Source organism: Pinus tabuliformis, chromosome 9 (assembly GCF_031772625.1).
Source record: "Pinus tabuliformis cultivar Carrire ecotype Pingquan chromosome 9, CPIR1, whole genome shotgun sequence".
NCBI lineage: Eukaryota > Viridiplantae > Streptophyta > Pinopsida > Pinales > Pinaceae > Pinus > Pinus tabuliformis.
In genome coordinates this window covers 38,875,004-38,894,648 of record NC_142307.1, presented here as the reverse complement: position 1 = coordinate 38,894,648, position 19,645 = coordinate 38,875,004, and the positions used below count along the sequence as shown (strand labels likewise).

The following is a 19,645-nucleotide window of genomic DNA, read 5'->3' as shown; positions in this document are numbered from 1 at the left end:
TCAAGTCTTCTTCTTTCACACACCTCCCATCACTCAAGCCTCCATAGCCAGAATTTTGGGCTTCTCGATTGCATCTCTACCCTCCAAATACCTGGGAGCTCCAATGACAGCCTCTGCCTTAAAGCACTCATCCTAGAAAATTCTCCTAGAAAAACTGGAAGCCTGTATCTCTTCATGGACCTTCAGAGCTCTCAATATGGCGAGTCGCCTAGTTCTAATCAAGGCAGTGCTACAATCTATGCCGCTCTACCTCTTCACGGTCCTAGCAGCACCCAAATGGGTTCTTAAAGCAATCAAAAATCTTCAACGAGATTTTTTATGGGGGAATACGAAACAAAAAAGAAAATGGGCTCTGGTAAAGTGGGAAACAGTTTGTCACCTAAAATCCTCTGGAGGCACTGGATTACGGGATCCTCAGCACAACAACGAGGTCATGGGAGCGCGCATCTGGTGGAGATGGCTCTCGAACCCATATACTCCTTAGGCAATCCTCTGGACAGCTAAGTATGCTCATAATAGACCAGTGGATGATTTAATTCGGCTCAAAGAAGTTGGCACAAGCTCTCTAATTTGGAATGCTGCTAAACAACATAAAGATCTAATCCAACAACACAGTTTTTGGGAAATCAGGAATGGAGATAATGCGAGGTTTTGGGAGGACTCCTGGCAGCAAAGACCAAAATTGAAGGACCTACTCACGCCCCACCAGCTTCAGGATTGGGTAGAGCAACCGACGATCAAAGTAAATCAACTTTGGGAGGAAGTTCACAACCAAGGTTATAGGCAATGGTTATGCTCGAACCTCATTCTTGGGCAAGCCACGCAATCCATCAAAGATAGCCTGGATACGAAACTCTCAAATAGGAAAATTCGCCAATCAGATAAGAAAGACATCATCAGATGGGGTTATGAAACGAGAGATACCTTCACTTCTCGGGAAGCATATCATATAATACTAAGGGACCATACTCTCAAGGATAGCCTCTGGCACAAAGTTTGGGAACCACCAATTTGGCCAAAAATCTCCACCTTTCTCTGGTTGCTGTACCAAAATAGAATCCTTACTTGGGATAATCTAAGGAAACAGAGTTTTCACAGACCTTCCATCTGCCCAAATTGTAAACAGGCAGAAGAAACTAAGGAACATCTCCTAAACTCATGTCTGTTAGCAACCCGACTTTGGGAGAAGGTTAGCTTCAGATGTCAAAGAGATGGACGAAATAAGGAGGATTTAACCAGCACTATTCGTTCTTGGGCACCTCACCCTTATAAAAGCAAAATCTTAAACACCTTATGGAAGCTAATACCAGGTTTCCTCATGTGGACAATTTGGAAAGAGAGAAATAATCGCATCTTCAAAGACCATTCCTCTCCCATAGAAGTTCTATGGATCAATATATGTCAAAACATACGAGAAACCTTGATGCTCCAAACGTGGCTTGATGATGATTTCCCATCCACACCACAGGAACAAAATATATGGCTGAACTGGAACCTTTAGTGGAACCATGAGCAGGTACACCTAAGGAAAATCCCTCCCTCTGGAGATACACCTGACAAATGGACTCCACGCCCACCACACATGGTACTGCTCAACTTTGATGGAGCGTCAAAGGGAAATCCAGGTAAAGCAGGATTTGGGGGAATATTTAGAAATCATAAGGGCAATGTTCTCCAAACATTCATGGGGTCAATAGGTTTGGATACAAACAACTCAACTGAATTAGAAGGAATTTGGCAAGGACTTCTCTTGGCTCAGAACAATAGATTCTTCCCACTCATAATTGAAGGGGACTCTCAGATCTTAATTAACATGGTCAACCAAATCTTACAGGGAACTCCAGCACATAAAGTGGGTGGCAGTTGGAGATTGGCGTAAAGGCTAGAACAGATTGAACAGTGGCTACTCATTCATAGAGCAATTATCATCAGGCACATTCGTCAGAATGGTAACAAAGTAGCAGACCTCCTAGCAAACATTGGCGTTGAAAGTGGTAAGACTCTTCATGTAGGAGCTCTTAGCACTATAGCCAATACTCATCAATTGCAGGATTTCAATGATCTAGTGCAAAAGGAAAGGGAAAATGCAGAGGAAACGCACCTGGATGCGGGTGTCAACAACGACATTTAAATGACAAGACGGATCGCCGGCGGGTTGGGAAGCCATCTGGCTAAGTGCTTCGTCCTGAGAGCTCACCGTAGATGGATTAAAAACACCTTGCAGGTGACATTTATTGACTCCGAAAGCTGTGACGAGCTCACCTCCTTCAACACCATGGCCCCTGCAAACTGTTTTGTTACTCCTCCCCTTCTCCATGGCGTTTGTCCTTCACAAGCGGTTGAACCGTGTTTCAGAACTGCTACAGGCAGTCGCTGCCTAATTCTCCCTTGTCAGAATTTTGGTAATGGTTTTCATTTTTCGCATTCCTGTCATTGTCTTCTTGATTGTGGTTCGCCCACCCTTGCTCCCGCTCATTGTCGCCTACATTCCAATTCTTCCGCTGTCAATTCAGCCATGGCTCGCCTCAGGCATCGCATGCGCAGTAGGCGTGGAGGTTCGCATGGAGGTTTTAACCGCTCGCGAGCTTCTACCAGTTCCACCTCTGACTCCCTGGACTCAACTACTGAATTGCCCAACTCGCTCATTAACCCCACTCATAGCTACCCGAATACCAGAAGTGGGAGAGGTTGGAGGGACAATGTTGTCCACACTGTGGATCTCCCACTCCCTCCTCTTTTTGGCCCTCACAGCACACAATTTCATTTCTGCAGTTCACTAAACAGGCCTACAATCACTACTACCATCACAATTTCTTTCAAGGAAGAGTCTGCGACGCAAGCTACTCTGTCCAGTCGTGGGAACAAGCAGAACAGGGAAGAGACAGGTAGTCATGGGATCAACAACAAGCAGCAAGGTGAAAGCAGTAAGGCTCTGCATGACAAAGATAACGCTGGGGACGCTGGTAAGCGACAGATGGATGCTGAAGGCACTGTAGATTCTCCAACTATTCAAGGTCGCGGTGCGTCTGAAGAGGATGACGATTGGTATCAGTTTGCCTACCGGATTGAGGAAGAGCCAGCTCTGGAGGAACCACTAGCCTAACACGTGGCCTCATGCAAAGGTCTCCAGCTCCCAGGTGGATTCGTCTCACTTTTTGTGGTTTTTGGTCTCTCGCAAAGGTGTCCGACTTCCAGGCGGATATGTTTCTATGATTCGTGGTTTTGTGGTCTGGATGTGTTCTGTCTTCACGCCAAGTGTCTTGAATTCTCTGGTTGACTCTCTGCTAGGTGGAAATGGCATACTGTTACTTGGTTATGTCCCTATCTTTTTGGTTCAGGATTGCATTCCTCTTTGTTCATTTTGGAAAACCAAGGTCTACTTTGAAATAGTTATTCTGGTTCAATGGCTGGTTTCCCCCATAACAGGGGCAGTGTTCAAAGCTTCTTGGACTGGTTTCCCCTCTGTTGGGGCAGTCTAATACCAACAATTGCATTTTGTGATGATGACTGATGCTTAACATCTCTGAGATCAGGTTTCTCTGTAACTTTTTTTGTATTATATTAATAGATCAGTACTACTTAGAAAAAAAAACCTATGTTTAATACAATTAACAATTAAGACACAAACACATCAATTTAAGATGATATTATCTAATTACAATTGAAAAATTGATTGTGACAGTGCGCCCTAAGTCGGCCAGCTTGTAGACAGCTATTGTCTTGCGCCTATACCGAGGTTGTTATTTTACTTACCATTCACGTTATCTTATATAAAGACAACGATTTGTTGGGCTCTTTGTTTTGTGGGGGTAGTCAACTAAGAAGAACGCGACAAGTTTTACTGACAAGATTTCTCGGACATCAATTCCTCTTCTGTCCCTTTCATATATGCTGATACGATTAGAGACAACTTGTTTATTGTTGCATTTGGCACTACTACACGGAGGGGGACTTTAAGACAATTTTGTAAGAGAAAAGAAATATTTTGTCTTCAAAATTTCAATATGAGGCGATAGTAAAAAAAGGTAAAGGTAAAGGATTAGGGGTCTGTCTACTAGCATTCACTGAGTGGTTGGTTTACCATGGTTGTGAAGTGATATTCAACAAAAGAAAAGCATTCCTGAGACACATAGCCACGGGGCAGGTGAAGCAGATTGGGGTTCGTGTGAAGAACCTGTATAAGCTGGATGTGGAAGAATGTGCTACATTAAGCACTAAGGCGGAGAAAGTGAAGGTCGCAATGTCGATGAACTTTGACACAAACTACTTCAGTCGGAGGGTTGGCTCAATCACAGGAATAAAATTTGGGGATGGGGTCAAGAACATAAATCATTCACAATTTGCCGATGACACCCTGCTGATTGGAGGGGCCTCCACCACAATAGCCAAGCGCTTCAAATCTCTCCTTGACAAATACATGAGCTACTCTGGCGGAATGGTAAATAATTTGAAAAGCTGCATATATGGCTGGAATACAACAGTATAGGTGCTTCACAATATCGCCATCATCTTTGGAGTCACATGCAAGTATGATTGGACTCACTTCTCTTACTTGGGCATGCCTGTAAGTGCTGGACCTTTGAGAGCAGAAGTCTGGGACACAGTAGTCGACAAAATGAAAAGAAAAGTGCAGTAGTGGGGATCTATTTGGCTCAACCCAGCTGGTCGCCTCACTCTTCTTAAGTCAGGTATATCTTCTCTCCCCCTATATCATTTTTCTCTTCTTCAAGCTCCGGCCTCCTTCCACAACAAAATGGAAATCGTCCTTCGCCAATTCCTATGGCAGGGGGGGAAATGATAAAAAGAAATTCAACTTGATTAATTGGAAGCAGGTGATCCAGCCCCAAGACCGAGGAGGTATTGGAATTAGATCTCCTAAATTTCTCAATTTAGCCTTTGGAGGCAAAATTGTCTGGAGACTCATTACTGGACTCCCAGCATGGTGGAAAAAAGTTCTGGAAATTAAATACCTCAATTTTCCTAGACAACAGCTTCTTGATCGAGATATTCCCAATAGAGAATCCTCCAAAATTTGGCGATTATGCAAGAGAGCAATTCCACTAATTGCTCAAAATACTTCAAAAATCCCCAAGGGAGGTGCAAGAATCAATATTGGAGCAGACAAAATCATGGGTCAACAGCCAATAAACAGACATGGGGGAGTCCACCCTATCCTTTCCTTTTTTGAAAGAACAGGCATTCATTACCTGGACCAAATCTCCCAATGGGATCCTCACACCCTTCTTTGGTCAGGTTGGGCCTTCCCAGCCATACCCAATAGTCTTAACGCAAGTCTTTCTGTCCTTCAATCCCTTTTGCACAGTATAGCCCCTGTCAAAAAGAACGATCTTGATGTGTTTCGTTGGGACCCATCCGGATCCTCTTACACCATCCAAGCTGCTCACCATTATATTTGCAACATCAGCTACCCCATGCCAAGTTGGCACCACTGGAAGGTGGTTTGGAAATCCGAGGCAATTCCAAAAATCAATTTTTTTCTCTGGACCCTCCTCAAAGGGAAAACCCTAGCATAGTCTCACAATATGATCCACCCAGTCCCTAAATTGGGGTCTAGTGCTATATCAATTAATTATTAGATGATCATGGTGGGCCATAATTCCAAGTTAAATGTTATGACTCTTCATAGGATATTATTGGAGATACTTGAGGAGACACCTCTTTGGCTAAAGGGTTAAGGATTTTGACTTCAATATCGAACCATCAACCATATCCTCAACATTTTTCCCATCAACCATATCCTCAACATATCGAACCAACAACCAAGAAGATAACTGAGGTGAAGCATGGGCATCCTCTATCGCCCACGTTGTTAAGGATATATATAAATCTATGAATGCCTCTACACTCCACCAATTGTGCATCAATAAAATTTTGGGTTGCCCCACTATCCACCAAGATGGATACACATTGTCCCTGCAATGTGCCTCTGATTCCCAAAATTGCAAAATTGGGATTTTCCATGTCAAAATTTTAATTCGAGACTGACCATGCATTGGAAGGCAGTTAACACATTATTAAGACATTAAAAATGAATAATTGACACAATACCAAATACAATACATGCATTGATTTTTATCTCACAAGGTATTTAGATGCTAATTGAGCAAGTTCACACGAAGAGAGAGGAAATATCATGATACATTGTTCAATATGTAATCAAGAGCATTATCTTGGATAAGGGAGAAGTAACATTTAGTTTCTTTCTCATATACAAAGGAAAAATTACGAAACAATGTAAAATTCCTTTCGTGAAGCAATGTTGTTGTAAAGGGTGGGGATTTTGGGTAGAGGGTTATAGGTTTTGGAGGTAGTAAAATAAGTATTTGGTAAAACTAGGGGATATGTACTAAACTAGGCATGAAGTAGTATTGACTATTTAGTAATAGAAAGAAAAGGGTATTCTAAATCGTGAACACACTAATGGTTGTTTATCTCACCACTTGAAAGGATGTTATGAGTTCAATGAACCACATGAGGGAGAAGATTATACGCTAGTAGTACTTTTTTGCAACGTTCCAAATCAGATGTGAATGGAGAGGACTTTGCAAAGGTTTTTTTGCAAGGGTCAAGGGTTTCTAGGCTTTGATAGTTGATCAAAATGGTGGAATGAGGACGAGTTATCCAATGCAATGTGATCAGAGGAGGTGGATTCAGTTGTATGTTTGGATGTCATGAAGATGCTAAAGGTTGCGAGGTTCGTTCTGGCAGGTGGAAAGGACAATGGCAATTGTTCTTTGCCAAGGAAGAGTAGATTAGACTCCTCTTCTTTGGCAAGAGATATACACAACAAGGGGTAACTAACAAATTCATTTGCGCATTTTGACATCATTGTCGATGACATTTATTGTGAATGGGTTGTCATGTTGGTTAGCTAGTGTTGGGGCATAATATGATGGAGACAATCAAGAAATCTACTTTCACTACAAAAAAGGGGCAAACAAGAAGTTAATTTTTTTTGCAAGGAAATTCTTAATACATTATCACATTAGTTTAGTGGTTGTCATTTATTAATATGATCATGGTGGGTCATACTTTCTAAGCTAAATGCTATGACTCTTCATAGGATATTTTTAGAGATACTAGAGGAGAGACCTCTTTGGCTCAAGGGTTCAAGAAGGATTTTGACTTCAATATCAAACCATCCACTATATCTTCAACACTTGTGTCATCATGGAGGAGGGGAGACATTTCTCTTCAAAATTCTTCCTCTACTTTGTAGATTTTTCGAAGTTGTTTGATGTTATCTTCAGGGAGGCATTGTTCCATGGATGAAATTTGCATTTCAAAGATTTTGTTTACTTTTATTATATGTCTACTAGTTTCTCTAGGAATTTTTTCTTCTTCCTTGTTCCCATTTAAAGTGGCAAGTCTCCCCTTTAAAATGCCCTGATATTGTTTTGAAGTTACCCAAATCCACTTCCCTGTTGTGTTCGCTGAGGCAATTTTGACTTGGCCCAAATGATTTGTTTCCACAAAATATGAGATTTCCTTGCCATTTTTAACATTTACTATTGATTTGTTTTCCATTTTGGGATGAGGCCACTCACTAAATATCCTCAATGAAAATAACGCATGAACCTTGACGAAGCCCTAAAAGAACAATCCCTCGTTCCTCCGTAAAAATCATCGAATTTCGCTTTGAACAAAACAAAATATGCTCAATACTAAACTACCCACATAAATGGTATTGAGATTTAATAAAATTTACTCCAAGTCTAAGTTTTCAATTCCTTCTCGAGTCGGAAAAACCACTGGCGGTATCGAGTTGGTAAAAGAAAGTAGGATTTGTTATCCAAAATCCTAGCTTAGTGCCCTGAATCCCTAATGTCACTGATACTTCGATTAATTGAGCTGATGTATCGATCCTTTGTCTCATGGCTAGCTGTGACAACTCGATTTATTGATTTAGCTGATCTAATCTCAGGGTTAACTATCGCAGCTGAATTTGAATCCATGATCCATTTGCCGTTTGTAGAAAAACCACGAGTTCACTGAAACCATCAAGAGAACATGGACAATTCCTCATGTTCTTCCACTCCAACATAATTATATTATCAACATTATAAAACATATAAAATATGTATCAATTTGTACCAGGCAAATCTACTTGAAAGGATCACAACCTATAAGCTCGACCATGAAGTCTTACTCCAATAACGTCAAGATAATTAAACAAGTGACCTTTTAATAGAAAAGATTTTTTAACAATGGGAACTCAACTAACTAGATTGACCCTTAAGACTATGTATTTTTACCATTCACTTTGAAATTTAAGAAAAATAATTTTAAATTTATAAAATTACTAGCATTATAAATGAAATATTTATATCAAACTCATTTTTGCATTAAAATAAAACTTTTATTAACTTAAAATTAAAAAATTTGTATTACCAAACTCCTCCAACAACCAGAAAAACAAACAAAAAAAAATATATCAGAAATAATATTACTCAAGGTGTAAAGAAGCAATAAATGTAGAGGACACTCATACCGATGAGAACACACTTTAACATAATATCAATGAATTTTATGGTTAAAGACTTACGTAATTACATTAGCGTAAGTTTTAGCGTAGGTTCTAGATAGAGCCACATTCCGCGGAGGGGGTCTTATGCCGCCCATCCTACTCTACCTTTTCAGTTTCAAGAACAAATCTCTTTCTTCCGAAGCATTCCGCGCGCTCCAATAGTGAGCAGACTTTGGAGGGATCGAATCCCATTACCACACTCCAATAGCGCGCAGACTTCAGAGGGATCGAATCCCATTACCTCAGTTCAAGGTAAGAATTCTTTGAATCAAAATTATCCTCCACTTTCTTGTTGGAGCTTGATTCTATTTCTCTTTCCCTGGGTTTTAATGCTCTGAAAATTTACATGTGTGCTCTGTTTTTTTTGATCATTTTGATATATGTCCCTGTATAGGTTTGGTGTATAAATCGGTGACCTTCTTTGCCAATCTGTTTTATATCCTAGGCATTTTGTTCAAGTAAATCCTGTATTTGGTATTTGGTGTGTCAGTCCCTACTGCTTCCCAGTATGCATAGGGTATCCAGGTTTTTGCCCTGTCTTTGCTACAGCTTTCAAAAGCTCTTGGATGTACTATCTGTTTCTCTTTATATTGCCTCAATATGATACAATTATGCTTTTTCGTTCTGAAAAAAAATAATGTTGCTGGAAGTTGTTCAAAGAAGAAATTTTAAAGAATTTATGCTTGTATTGTGAAAGTTTATTTCTTTTCATGATCGACATGATTTTGTCCAGCTGATTGTGAATGTAATTTTACAAGCTCTAGGTTTTTTAGTGAGGGTTTATGGTTTTGGTGGTAATTTTGGAGAATAATGTTTATATCCTGTAGAGCATTATGAACGCCTTTGATTTGGCTTTAGCCGAAGTTTTGGTAGCTTCGTTAAGGTTTGCAGGCTTGTTTTCTTTGTGAGATTTTGTTGGATGCAAAAGTTTTATTCTCGATTTGTTTAAGATCAGGTTTATTTAGCTATGATTGTCCAGTTGCATTTGGCTTTTACATTGAAATCAAGGAAATGGAGGCTCAGTGGTAGTGAAGGGAAATATGGAACTAGGAAGAAAGAGAAAATAGGGTTTATTTTATTTTTGCTGGAACCTCTTTTTGTTGTTGATCTCATTTGTTTATCGGTAGGGATGATGTAGGTGCTCGTGATAGCACTAGTTGAGACATGCCAATGGGGTTGTGGTTTAAGGATGATGACGTTCCCATGCTAGGCTACCCCGAGGATTCACTTCTCTTGGAGGTGCGAATTAGTTGTTAGGGCCAATATTATGGTGCAAATTTTGGTTGATTTTGATGAAAGAGCACCCCTTGGTGCGGCAAGTCAGCCAAATGGAATTCATTTGTTGTCAAGTAATTGAACTTTTGTTCGTGGTCAGTTGTTTAACTGACCTACGGGTCTTTTTTACCCCACCCAGTCCCTGACATTTTTGGGCCAGTTGTAATGCTTTTTGACCTAAATACAGACTTCAAACAAAATAGTATACAATAGGCACCGCTAGTGTGATTTTGGTTGTATACAGTAGTCACCACTAGTGTGATTACCATAGTATGCAAGAACCACTAGAATTTATGCAATCTCAAATGCTCTTGAAATCTGGAACTGTTGATTTCATGCCTTAAAGAACCAGATTGATGCCACTAAATTTGGATCTGATTTTTAATTGTTGTTTCCTTTCTTTCAAAACCTCTTCCAATTATTATTAATCTCTTATTATTTGACTACTCTGCCATTTACCTCTGAAATAATCAAATTTACTTCTTGAATATCTACAATAGCCCCAAATTGGTTGATCCCTGCCTTAGAATACTCTGCCACCTCATTCAATCTGAAATCATCACATGCCATGTGTATAGAGTAGATAGAGCACAAAAATGCTTCATTGTCATCACCTATTAATGCAACAAAAGGAGACAAAAAATCACTCATTTGTTGGCATGATCTGGTGAGAAGCCTTCATTAACTGAATTACATCATGTTATATGGAATTGTCTTGATTTACTATCGAGTACTCACATGTCTGTTTAAGGTTAAAAAATTAGTAAACTGCATTCAAATGCATGCTAGTCACATTATTTTCTGTTGGACAATTATATTGCAGATAAGTAGGCATTGTGTTGCTGGACAATCGTTCAACTTATGAATAATTACAGGTAACCAAAAAATTTGGTTTCTCTGGTAGAGAACTATCTAGCAGAAAATGAAAATAGATTGCTAGTCTTTGCTTTCAGCGAGGACTAACATCCTTTGAGTTTTCTTCGATCTTCAAGACAAACTATTTCCACTGTTAAAACTTAAATAGATATAAGGTAGAGGGTAGGCAATATTTAGCTGGCCAGAGGCCAAGACTACTTTATGTAACCCAAAGTATAATCATGAACAACTATAGCTTGTATTGAAACACTTGCATATAGGCAATGAAGCACATAAAGTTCCATCGTAAGTTGCACATGTACATAATCAAAATGTTTGCTATTAAATAATTTAAGAATCAATACACATTTTAGCCTAGGAGACCATGACCATATACAACGATGAGAATAGAAAAATTATTTCCCAACTTAATATTCAACCTCAGTTTGATTTTCTTGTTTATAATCCAGGAAACCATGGTAAGAAGGCCTGTAGATCCGGAGGAGGAGCTCAGAATGATGGCTCAAGAAGTCCGTGGTTATGTGGAAGCTGTTCTGAATAGTCTTGCTGCAAATGTTCCCAAAGTAAGACATCCATGTGGATGAGCACACAATACAACCATACAGAATCTCAGTGTTTATTCAGTCCATGATACTTGAATTGATGATTTGATGATTTGCAGGCTGTGGTGCTTTGTCAAGTTGAGAAAGCCAAGGATGAAATGCTGACCCAACTTTATAGCTCAGTCAGGTAAGGTTTAATGACAAAATGTGGTTAAGGTACGTCAATAATTAGTTTGATTATTTTCCCATTTTTGTATTTTGCCAGACTGATTTTGATTTTCACTTGAAATCAGGTCTCTTGGGACTTTACGAAAGTAGTGTTTTTTGTCATCCTCTGCAGGTGTAGTAGACACCTGTTGATTGGAGCACTGCACATTTGAGCTTGTGGGGTGCCTTTTCAACTTTTTGTTTAAAAAGGTCCTACATGGATTTAAACTTTGATCGATCCCAAGAGAACTTTTGACTTATCAATTCTATTTTCCCGTGTTGATATGTATGTAGTGTGGGCTCAGTAGCAACACCTTTTAACCTCAATATCAATGACAATGGAGCAACTATGAGCCCTTTTTTGGTTCCTTTTTATCAGCACTCTGTTTTACTCGTTTATGTCTCTTTATTTTGAATTTTAATTTAATTTAATTTTGAATTTATAGACAGACTGTGTTATTGGTTGTTTTGATCAATACTGGTTTGCTTTTCCTGCTTCTGTTGGCATTTTCCTGCTTCTGTCGTTATTTGAGTTTAGATTATATGCTTACTTTAGGCTCATATGTTTGTATTTGTTTTGGTTTGTGTTGTGCAGGAATCTCTCTCATCTGAACCTCGGAGGAGAAATTTCCCCAGTGATTGGAAATCTAAAAAGCTTAGAGTCAATGTATGTGAATTCAGAAGTTCACTGTATAGGTTCACTATATATTACTTTTAAGCACTTTGGGTTCATTGCAATTAAACTGATAGTCTTAATGCAGACTATATTTAGCAGCTCTTTATAATATATATGCTGTTCATAGTTGATTCAGTGTTCTGCATGCAGTGACCTTAAAGGAAATGGTCTCTCAGGCCAAATTCCCGACGAGATTGGAGATTGCTCTGCATTGAAAATCTTGTGAGTTACTCTCTCTAATCTTGCAAGACTACAGTGGTTAAATCAGGTCATCTCCATACAGAATGGCTCATGAAAAACCCTTGAAAATCCCTTTAAAGAAATGTTCACCCCACCTATCTAGGAAAGTCTCTTTTCAAGCGTTTATCTGTCCAAACAAAAATGACTGTTCAACTACAAGTTGGTTAAAGCAGATCTCACCATATGCAACACTCGTAGTCTGGTTCAAGATGCATATATTACTTTACTATAGATAATTGTTAAGTATTATGCTGAAAACAACTGTCTTTTGAGAAGATATCTGATGCCAAACCAAGCTGCTGTGTGCGTCTAAACGTCCCTCTAGTCAAATCTACAAGTCATCATTCTCATGGTTTATATTTCATAGAAACCGCTGACTTGATTTGATCTTCAATGTTGCTGCAGAGATGTCTCTTTAAATTATTTATATGGAGACATTCCCTTTTCAATATCGAAGTTGAAACAACTAGAACAACTGTAAGTATCCTAACATTCTGCACTTGCTCGCTATTGTAAAGAATTTAGCTTAATTTGTAGATGTTTTTGTATTTTGCCCTGTCTTAGAAGGGAGTGAAAGCTCCTTCTGACACATTGATCAAATTTACAGGATTGTGAAGAATAACTAGTTAATGGGGCCTATACCTTCAACGTTGTCTCAGATTCCAAACTTGAAGAAAATGTAGGTTGGGAATACTATTTTGGATTCTACTCTCTTTGCTGCCCTTTACTTGTCAAAGAAGTGCATAGGATGTGTAAACTCTGGATTCTGGAGGAGTATCATTTAACAATGCTTTTGCATTTTTTAGGGATTTTGCAGACAATCAATTAAGTGGGGAGATCCCCAGGCTTATCTATTGGAATGAAGTTTTGCAATATTTGTAAGAGTCTGGGTTCTTTATGAGTTTTCCTGGGCTTATCGTTCTCTCACTAAGCAAAATTTGTTTTTATTTTCCTGTTAAGGTTTGGAAGAAGCATTTGTTTTAATAGTACTGTTCTTAGGTTTGCAAACTAAATTTGGCGCCCATTCTTTTTGAACTGGGCATATTGTTATCGTTTCCAGGGGGCTGCGCAACAACTTCTTAGTTGGGACTCTTTCCCCTGACATGTGTCAATTGACAGGATTGTGGTTCTTGTAAGTCACAATACTTCTGTCTTGTGGAGTAGATGCAGAATTTTTTAAAGCTTTCTTTCTTCGAATTAATTCTGCATATGAAACCTATCAAAACTCGCGGTCACAGAGCATTTATCTTTAAATTTATGTATCTCGATGCAGCGTTTTCAATGCATTAACAAATTTTACCTAAAGGATTCTTCGTGGTAGCTTAAATGTTTCTAATCAACTACTTTGATCTCTGTTATGCAGTGATGTGCGAGGCAACAACCTGTCAGGGACCATTCCTGAGAATATTGGCAACTGTACAAGCTATGCAGTTTTGTATGTTTTCTGATTTTCCTAACTGGATTTTAAATGAACAAACGGGTGTAAATGTATGGTTTGATGCAAGACTCGTGATCTCAATTACTTACTGAATTGGGGCTGGTATTCTTATCAGGGACTTATCATACAATCAACTTACCGGAGAGATCCCCTTCAATATTGGGTTTCTACAAGTGGCTACTCTGTAAGTGGAGATATTTCCAGGACTGAACTGTGTTCTAGTATCAGGAATTTTGTGTTGAATAGGCAGGGATATGAGATTATGCAGGTTGTCTAAGTAATGCAATTCATTGCAGGGTATGCACTATTCAACCGACATCATTAATTTGGTTGCTTTAGTTGTCCTACCCTAATTTTAAAGTGGTTATCCTAGGTCGTTACAAGGAAACAAGCTGACCGGAAGGATACCTGAAGTAATTGGTCTCATGCAGGCTCTTACTGTTCTGTAAGTACAGTGTTTTCTGGATCTCAACTTGTCCAAAATTTTCCTGTGATCGGATTAAAGTATAATCTCTTACATTTAATTGCATGGAAGCCTAGATCAATAAGAATCCATAACGATTTTGGATATTGTCAATATATTTCTTATGCAGAATCAATCAATATTCCTTCATTCATTGATAAATGTTTTGTGACCTTTGGCAAAAACTTGATTATGTAATTATGGTGTAAGCTTTAGTGTACTGATACATTTAATATTTATTACAGGGATTTGAGTGATAATCATCTTACTGGAACAATTCCTCCGATTCTAGGCAACTTGACTTACACTGATAAACTGTGAGTTGCTTGCATAGTTAATGCTCGAATTGTTCCCATCTGGGTTTGTGAAAGTCCATTACTTTTTGACATTAAATTTCCTTTATGTTCAATTTTCAAGAAGCTGATTCTCTTGTTCTTTCTTTTGCACTACTCAGATATTTACACAGTAATAATCTCACGGGATCTATTCCGCCAGAATTGGGGAACATGACAAAGCTGGGATACCTGTAAGAGATTCCAATCACATATTTTGTGATGATTGATATGTAAGAAATGGAAACTGGACGTGCATGATAAGAAATAGCTCTTTGATAGTCAACGGTTGTATGCATATGCGGGCAGCTAAATGACAATCAGCTGACTGGGCAAATTCCACCTGAGCTGGGGAATTTGGAACAGCTGTTCGAATTGTAAGTTTGTGTCCAAACCTTTTTCTAGAAAGTGGAGATAAAAATGATAGAAATATCTTGAAACCTCCCATACACTAAACATTAATCTGTGATATCTTTTGGATTCTTGCTGTAAGTATTTAACATTCCAAGGTTGTATTTTTTTTGAGACAGAAATCTTGCCAGAAATCAACTTGAAGGTCCGATCCCAGAGAATATTAGTTCATGTGTTGCTCTCATTTTCTTGTAAGTGATATAATCTTCAAGCCAAGTGATGAATTTGCGGAGCATAATTTCCCACTGGCTAACAGTATTAACGTTGTGCCTTCATTGTCCTTTGTCCTGTAGCAATGTGCATGGCAACCGTTTGAATGGAACTATTCCTTTGGAATTTCAAAAACTTAACAGGCTAACTTATCTGTAAGTAATCCTGGGCCATATTCTAAATTGACCTATAACATAATGAGCTGTTGAATTGCATTAAGCATATTCAATGTGACTAATGGATAACGTTGCTGCTTTTACAGAAATCTGTCCTCCAGCAATATCACGGGAACAATTCCTGTAGAGCTGGGGCATATTATAAATTTAGACAGATTGTGAGTTTTGGTTATTCTAGTGTTTTGGAAATTGCAAAAATGTATTATAAATGTAAGTCCCAACTCTAGCCTGAATTTTAATGTTTGGAATAGATTTGCAAATATTCTCACCCTTGTTTTATACTTCCCCTTTAAAGATCATTAATGGGGAACTGAAATTATATGTATGTATTGTGTGGAAGATTCTTGCTTATTATCTTACGAATCTGTTCCAGGTGAGAACGATACGGGCCAACAGACATTCAAAATGATTTTATTTATTTATTTTTAAATAATTTTTTATATTGTCTCTAGAGACAATAGTTTGAATTATGGACATTTATTTATTTTTAAATAATTTTTTATATTGTCTCTCGAGAGACAATAGTTTGAATTATGGACATTTATTATTTTTAAATAATTTTTTATATTGTCTCTAGAGAGACAATAGTTTGAATTATGGACATCTATTTTTTTTTAAAATATTTTTTTATGTTGTCTCTAGAGAGACAATCGTTTGAATTATGGAATTGTCTCTAAAAAGACAAAAATTTAATTGTCTCTAAAGAGACACAAATGAAATTGTCTCTAGAGAGACAAATCAAATTGTCTTTATAGAGACAATAATAATATGTGTTCCATATTGTCTTTATAGAGACATTATATTTTGAGACACCCACTTAGAGATAATATTTGAGTTTCTTTTTGTCTTAAGTTAAGACAGTTGACGGGAGGAGCCTGGAGAGCGGGAATGGAGCTGGTTAGGGTTTCGATACCTGGGCAGAGGGCGGAACCGCGCACAGGTCTCGGTTAGGTGAACGGGTCAGAAGCTCTGCACAGTTGCTGTCGTGGGGAAATACCTTTCAGCTTCGTCAACTGGCAGGTGGAGGTTTCGCGAGTTTGGTAAATGCTCTTGTTTTGTAAGTTAAAATCTCCATACTGTTACCCTCACCGCTAGTATTTTCCGTTTACAACAAACAAGCTCCCGTGAAGGTTACCTCCTTTGACTGTCGGTTGCATTGGAACGGCCCCAACCATGGTTAACCCCGCCGAGTGTTTAGCACTGGACCCGGATGTAGAAGACCTCCTCTCCATGTGGGGGAAGGATGTCACTGAACAAAACCTTGAACATTACTTTGGACCCTTTGAACTTCCAAGTCTGGAGGCGTTATCACAGGTGGAAACCCAACAGTTTTTGCTCCATGGTAAGGTTTCGGGTCACGGGGTACACAGATCTGGTTTAGAGGGAACCCCAATACAAGTCGCGAAAGCAATAGTGCCGGGAGGAGCGAATGTGGGTGGTCTGTCCACTGACCCAAAAGGGAAAACTCCGATTTCACGGTTTACAGCCTCGAAGGGTTTAGGAAATATCTCCCACTTAGGGCTTGCGGCAGGCAATGTACATACTAGGGCTCAAGGAGTCATTACCTCACTTTCGAGGGCTTCCCTTCCAAGAGAACCCCAAAACCAAATAGGTTTTTCAGCAAGGGATCCCGGAGTTTCTACAGTAGGGGGGCAGGTAGGTTATGATGGGCTGGAGTCGGATTTCGTCCCCTCTGGGAATGGCGAATCGGGGCTCTTGGGTCAGATCCCGTCTCAGCCGGAGTCAGAACCCCATTTGGGCACTGCACAGTTAACACCTGCGAGGAACGATGGACGAGAAGGCATAAGAACGCCGGAGGAAGAGTGTAGATACAAAGGGGCAAAAAGGAAGCCGCAGAGACCCATTGGATCTCAGGCGATTGCAGGCAATTTGGTCCTTGGGATGGAGGTGTCCATGGTAGAAGCCCTAGCTGTTGCAGACTGTACCTTGGTCGGCAGGGCCAGAGGTAAGAATTTCACTTCTGATTTTCTACAAGATTGGGGTGAGAAATGCTTCGTAACAGATAGCCCTTTACAGTTTGAAGCATTAGTACTTGCAAAGGGATGGTTTAAGCTTCGATTCGAAGATAGAGATTCGGCAGATTGGGTGCTTCAGCGAAATTGGCACATAGGGAACATTCCAGTTCTGCTAAAGAAATGGAACCCTCTATTTGATGCAATAAAGGAGAGATCGGACGAGTTTCCTGTTTGGGTGCGTGCTCCAGGGTTACCATCCTTACTATGGACAGAGGAAGTATTCAAAACTATTGGAAACAGGTTGGGGGCGTATCTGGAAGCGGATATGACATTTTTGATATCGAAGAATAGGGCAATAGCACACATTCTTGTCATGCTCAACCCGAGTGGAGGATTGGCACAAAAAATCAACCTTCAATTCGGTGACTATGTATACGAGCAGATATTAGACTACGAGTACCTGCCATTCAGATGCCATCGGTGCCATGAGTATGGGCACTTGGCAAAAGATTGCCCACAGATGAGAAGAAGACGACATTTCCGAAGGACTACTGCTAATAGAGATAATGCACAAGCAGAGGTTCAGTTGACGAGGGAGCACGAAAAGCCGGAAACACAAGTACCAAAGAATATGGAGACAGAGGAGATTGTAAAGGAGCCAGAGGACGAAGGAGTTCAAACTCAGGAGGATGCTGTGGTAAATGACATGAATCCGGAGGCAGCTGTGGAGGAGACCAATACAGAAGCGGAAGCGGTGGAAGAGTTCGTTGAGAAAGAATATACAAAACAAGTTCTAATCGACGAACCGGAAAAGGGTATGTCTTCCGGGACTCCTATTCCTTCTCTTAATCCTCCTGAACAAAACTCTGTTAATGTAAATACTGCTTCTTTATCAAATCAAGAGCAAGATAATATTAATGATGATAATATGGATCATACAATGACATGTCCAAGTGTGGAAACCATAGCCGAAGCTTTACCGTCCCTGGATATAAATTGTGAAGACAAATGGCCTCCCCTTTCACTCACTGTAACCCGACCACCTTGCCCTTATAACCTGAGGTCATCGGGAGGGAACCATGAGGGTCAGGGGTCTGTAGGTGGTTTGGGACCAATACATTTACAAAACAGTTCCAAAAACAAACGAGGAAGGAAATCAGACATATCCAAGGCAAAGCTAAAAGCCAAATTGGATGTTGCAGATGGAAAACAACATTCGATCACGGGGGTTCTTAGAGCAATACACCCCCCAGAGGGTGTTATTAAATGATCTTGACATCCTGGAATTGCAGAGGTTTGGCCAGCAAACCTAAAAAACTGGCCTTGAAAGATTGGATAACTAATTCTAAATTAGATGTTATTTTTCTACAAGAAACCCTGGGGAAGGCTTCTGAGATTGAACCTATGCTTAAATCCCTTTTGCCTGGGTGGGTTTTCATTGCTATGGACGCCTCTGGCCATTCGGGGGGCATTGCAATCGGGTACAGAGAAGGGCGGGTTAAAGTCTTAAATCATTGGGGGATGAAAAATGTTTTGGGTATGGAGATAATTTCCCCAGACTTCTCTTTTCCCATCACCCTTGTAAATATCTATGGGCCATGTCAGGGCAGGGAATCTTTCTGGGAAGATTTGATGACAAAATCTATTATGAATTCACACTTGATGATCATGGGAGGTGATTTAAATTTTTCTATGGGTAGAGCTGAAGCTTGGGGCCCATCTGCGAGAGAAGATCCCCTTACTGATTTTTTCCATAACCTCATCACGGAGAAGAATTTAATCGATCCCTCCCCAATTAAGCTTAAGCCTACTTGGAGAAATCGCAGGATAGGAGAAGGACGGATTGCCAAAAGGATAGATCGCTTTCTGTTAACGGAGTCATTATCTTCAAAAGCTCCTTTGATCAGACAGTGGGTGGAGGAAATAGGGAATTCGGATCATTTCCCAATTTTCTTAGACATATCTATTCCTCCTCACAAACCTCCGGCTCCTTTTAAGTTCAATCCTGCCTGGCTCCAAGACCCTACTTATGGCAATCTGTTTAAAGAATCTTGGAACCACCCTGATCACAATGCTGGAGAGGATAAATGTTTTTTATTCATGGAGAATTTAAAAAGATTGAAGAAAGCTACAATTTCCTGGGCAAAGGACAGGAAAATAAAACAAAATGAGGAGTTGATCAGTATAAGGGAGGAGCTGAAGCAGTTGGAGAGTATGGAGTCAGATGGATACTCCTCACAAGTTTCAAAGGACAGAATCCTTCAATTAGAAAAGC

General features: G+C 39.6%; 3 protein-coding genes across 4 annotated transcripts in view; all 3 read left to right on the top strand.

Annotated features, from left to right (window-relative positions):
* The window catches only part of LOC149147033 (uncharacterized), a 133,618-nt gene that overhangs the window by 45,781 nt on the left and 68,192 nt on the right, over window positions 1-19,645 (top strand).
* On the top strand, window positions 12,284-14,878 carry LOC149147038 (uncharacterized). Of its 2 annotated transcripts, XM_089440345.1 has the most exons (10): window positions 12,284-12,346; window positions 12,770-12,841; window positions 12,972-13,043; window positions 13,171-13,242; window positions 13,425-13,496; window positions 13,728-13,799; window positions 13,918-13,986; window positions 14,176-14,306; window positions 14,511-14,582; window positions 14,720-14,878. In XM_089440345.1, the coding sequence occupies exons 3-8, from the start codon at window positions 12,994-12,996 to the stop codon at window positions 14,249-14,251; spliced, it is 411 nt and encodes a 136-aa protein (XP_089296471.1). In that variant the 5' UTR covers window positions 12,284-12,346; window positions 12,770-12,841; window positions 12,972-12,993; the 3' UTR covers window positions 14,252-14,306; window positions 14,511-14,582; window positions 14,720-14,878. The 2 variants fall into 2 exon arrangements, with proteins under 2 accessions (XP_089296471.1, XP_089296472.1); XM_089440346.1 differs by lacking the exon at window positions 14,720-14,878 and having other exon boundaries at window positions 14,099-14,247; window positions 14,511-14,549.
* On the top strand, window positions 14,794-18,782 carry LOC149147037 (uncharacterized). The gene is made up of 5 exons (XM_089440338.1): window positions 14,794-14,974; window positions 15,128-15,199; window positions 15,302-15,373; window positions 15,481-15,604; window positions 15,768-18,782. The coding sequence occupies exon 5, from the start codon at window positions 16,568-16,570 to the stop codon at window positions 18,638-18,640; it is 2,073 nt and encodes a 690-aa protein (XP_089296464.1). The 5' UTR covers window positions 14,794-14,974; window positions 15,128-15,199; window positions 15,302-15,373; window positions 15,481-15,604; window positions 15,768-16,567; the 3' UTR covers window positions 18,641-18,782.